The sequence below is a fragment of the Canis lupus genome, chromosome 2, assembly GCF_003254725.2.
Source record: "Canis lupus dingo isolate Sandy chromosome 2, ASM325472v2, whole genome shotgun sequence".
In the NCBI taxonomy this organism is placed as follows: Eukaryota; Metazoa; Chordata; class Mammalia; order Carnivora; family Canidae; genus Canis; species Canis lupus.
Window position 1 is genome coordinate 19167972 of NC_064244.1, and position 3216 is coordinate 19171187.

The 3216-nt window shown below is 39.7% G+C and overlaps 1 protein-coding gene across 1 annotated transcript; it reads right to left on the reverse strand.

Annotated features, from left to right (window-relative positions):
- Nucleotides 1-1708: 1708 nt before the first annotated feature.
- On the reverse strand, nt 1709-2518 carry LOC112659033 (thymosin beta-4, Y-chromosomal-like). Its single transcript, XM_035713418.2, has one exon. It carries the CDS (start codon nt 2178-2180, stop codon nt 2046-2048), a length of 135 nt encoding a protein of 44 aa, XP_035569311.1. The 5' UTR covers nt 2181-2518; the 3' UTR covers nt 1709-2045.
- Between the last annotated feature and the right edge of the window lie 698 nt (nt 2519-3216).

The following is a 3216-nucleotide window of genomic DNA, read 5'->3' on the forward strand; positions in this document are numbered from 1 at the left end:
TCCACTTACACTGTTCATAATATATAGAAAAATCTTTAGTATGAAAAAAAGGATAATTTCATCTTAACGTTACTTATTTAGATAACTTACAAGTACTTAAAAGTGAAAGAACGTCACTTAAAATACGTTCTCTAAATCTGTTAGTCTCTCCCATATTTGAATTAACGAATATATTATATATTCTACTTTGTACAAAGGAGAAAATAAGAAAAAAGTATTCTGGCCGTTGGGTAAATTAGTATCCTGCCAAGGCTCTGTTATGCTTTTTCTGACTCGAATTATACATTTATAATATTGGGATATATCCTTTGTTCTATAATAAGAGCAAAATGTTTCAAGAGAAATACAAATTGTGGTGTGGAACAGAAATCAAACTTATCTAAGTTCTAAATAGTTCTAACAGTTATTTTTAGGCCTCATTTAGATAGCATTGGTTATGTTTTACATGTTTAAGGAGTGTTATTCTAATTTTCAAATAATTATTTGGCTCTTGTCAAAATAAATCCATGTGGTTCCATGGTCATAAATTTGTTCTAAATCCTTTGGTCTCAAATTTCTTAGTTTGAATTTGGCAAATTTTATAGACTTAACCATAATTCTATATTTATACCCTATAAGGCTCTAAATTTCTACCCTAATATTAGCAGACTTCCACTGACCCTGTTTCACCTGTAACAAAATGAAGTGACCCAATGTTTCCCCTTCACCTTAGAAAGAAGGAAAACATTTACAGGAATACATCGGTGTTTTACCATGTGTCCCAAGCCATCTGCAAGTCATATAAAAGCCTTATGTTCGCTGCATGGTTCTTTTTATTTTAGAAGATCTAAACAAACTGTAAAGTAATATTTTAAGTCTGGAATTAAAGCAGATATATAGGGAGTGCTATCTGATTCAACTACCCGGTGAGGTAGGTATAAATCTTCTCAAGTTTTATTTAATAACAGGAACATTTCTTACCCTTAGTTGTAAGTGCTTATGGTGTTCCCAGAAAATAATAAGTTATTGACTGAAAGGTAGTGCTGAGTGAGGTTCAGGCCAGAGAAGGGTGTCTAACTGGATTGTCAGGACAGAGAACTGAGGACACGAAGCATCAGCTGGGAGCAGGAGTGGAAGCTAAGAGATAGGAGAGCCAGGAAGGTCTAAAGTAGGTATTGTCTGATGATAGTAGAAAAATAGGATGGAGGGACACCTGGGTGGCTCAGTGCTTGAGCACCTGCCTTAGGCCTAGGGCGTGTTCCTGGAGTCCTGGGATTGAGTCCTGCAGGCTCCCTGCAAGGAACTGGCTTCTCTTCTCTCTGCCTGTATCTCTGCCCGCCCCCCCCCCCCCCCCCGCCCTCTCTCTCACATAAGTAAATAAAATCTTTAAAAAAAAAATAGGATGGAAAAGGCTGGAAGGCTCCCAGGCAGGGAGCTGTGCCTGATGCTGAACTTTTATACCCTGTCACGAACAGTATTTGTGTGAGAGGGATGGACCTATTTGAAAGCATAACTGGGGAAGTTCCTCGGTAGCTCAGTGGTTGAACATCTGCCTTTGGCTCAGGTCATGATCCTGAGTCCTGGGATCAAGTCCCACATTGGGCTCCCTGCAGGGAGTCTGCTTCTCCTTCTGCCTATGTCTCTGCCTATCTCTATGTCTCTCATGAATAAATAAATGAAATCTCCAAAAAAATAAAAATAAAACTTTTTATTTGCATATTTTAAAAAATTGAGCCTTCCAGTAATTAAAATCATTTGAACAAAAAAAATGGCACTCTCACTACACTGCATTTTACAGCCTGCAGGACACCTGCGACAAGCTTGGTTTTAACTCTGGAGTTCAGGGTCATCCCACCCAGCTTCTTCCTTCACCAACATGCAAGTTCTTTTCCTTCCCTGCTCCCGAGACAGGCAGACATGAGAGGCAGGTGTGGTGGTCCCTGTCAGTAGTTCTCAATTCTTTGATCCAACCTCTTTGCCTCTTCCAAAGTTAAACAGCTAAACAAAGTAAAATAAGAAGGCGACGCTTGTGGAATGGACAGTGCACATTGGCAGCACACACTGCATTATGATTTGCCTGCTTGCTTCTCCTGTTCAGTTGTCTCTCTTGAAAGCAGTGAATTTTTCTCTTGTGTTTCTGTCTCCTTTAATTTTGACTTATTGAACTTCTTAATCTCAGACATGCCCGGTTTGTCAGACATGGTTGCAGAGGAAGCGAGGGGAGCGAGGCATTGGAGTGAGTGAGGTCTGGTCTACCCAGTGGCCACCATCGATCACCTCTGACAAAGTTTTTATTTAGTTTTTCTTATCTTCAATCCTTTGAAAGAACTATTGAGCACTATTATTCCAATTTTGGGTATGAAACATACTAAGCATGAACTTGACCTTTCTATCATGGTTTTTAACTTTGTCTTATGGATTTTCTGGCCCCCCAGCTCAAGAGTGTGAGATAGAGAATTCTCTGCCCTTGCTTTGGAATCAGACCTCACAATGGCCTCAAATCTGTTTCCAGTCCCTCAGCCTGGTGATTCTGATATGCAGAGCCCTGGCTAGGGATCCTAGAAGGCCAGCCGAAGTATATTATAGCCTATGTAAAGTTAACTCTACAATTCTGCTTCATGATGCAATTTAGCTGTATTTTGAAAAACAGAATTACTTCTCAAGACAAATAGGAATAAGCACCCATCAGGGTTTAACTGACATGCTTATCACAGAATGATGACGTGTGTTCCTTGTGTGCCTCCTGAGTCTTATGTTGAGAGCGTGGTGCTATAAAGGTGCTGACATTCATCTGGCATCAATAATACAAAGGATGGGGAAGAAAAGGGAGAGAGGAGTTGTCAGGATAATAAGAAAGAAGAACTCAAAGGGAGACTGAACCCATCAAAGACAACGGGAAAACCAGGAGGAAGTACATTCTCTCTGTTCAGAAAAGCAATATTTGTATTAAAGATCTGGTCTCAGTTCAGTAATTTTTCAACTTTGACAACCAAAGTGGGTAATTAAGGCCCAAAGTTGGAAAACACACACTCAGTTGTCATTAACCAGTTTTTGCCTGAATTATCTAGACCTTTACTTTACTTTTCCACTCAATCTTGTATGGTATGTCCCGGGAGAGAAATAGCAAGAGAGAAAAATCAACTATTCCACGGGGACTTCTTGTCTAGTTAGTGAGAAGACAATGGCAAAATGAGGGGGAGAACAAGAAGGATTTAGTGCATCAAACTTGTGCCATGA

Coding starts and splice junctions, on each gene's coding strand:
- LOC112659033 (XM_035713418.2), bottom strand. CDS start 2,180: ATGTCTGACAAACCGGGCATGTCTGAGATTAAGAAGTTCAATAAGTCA.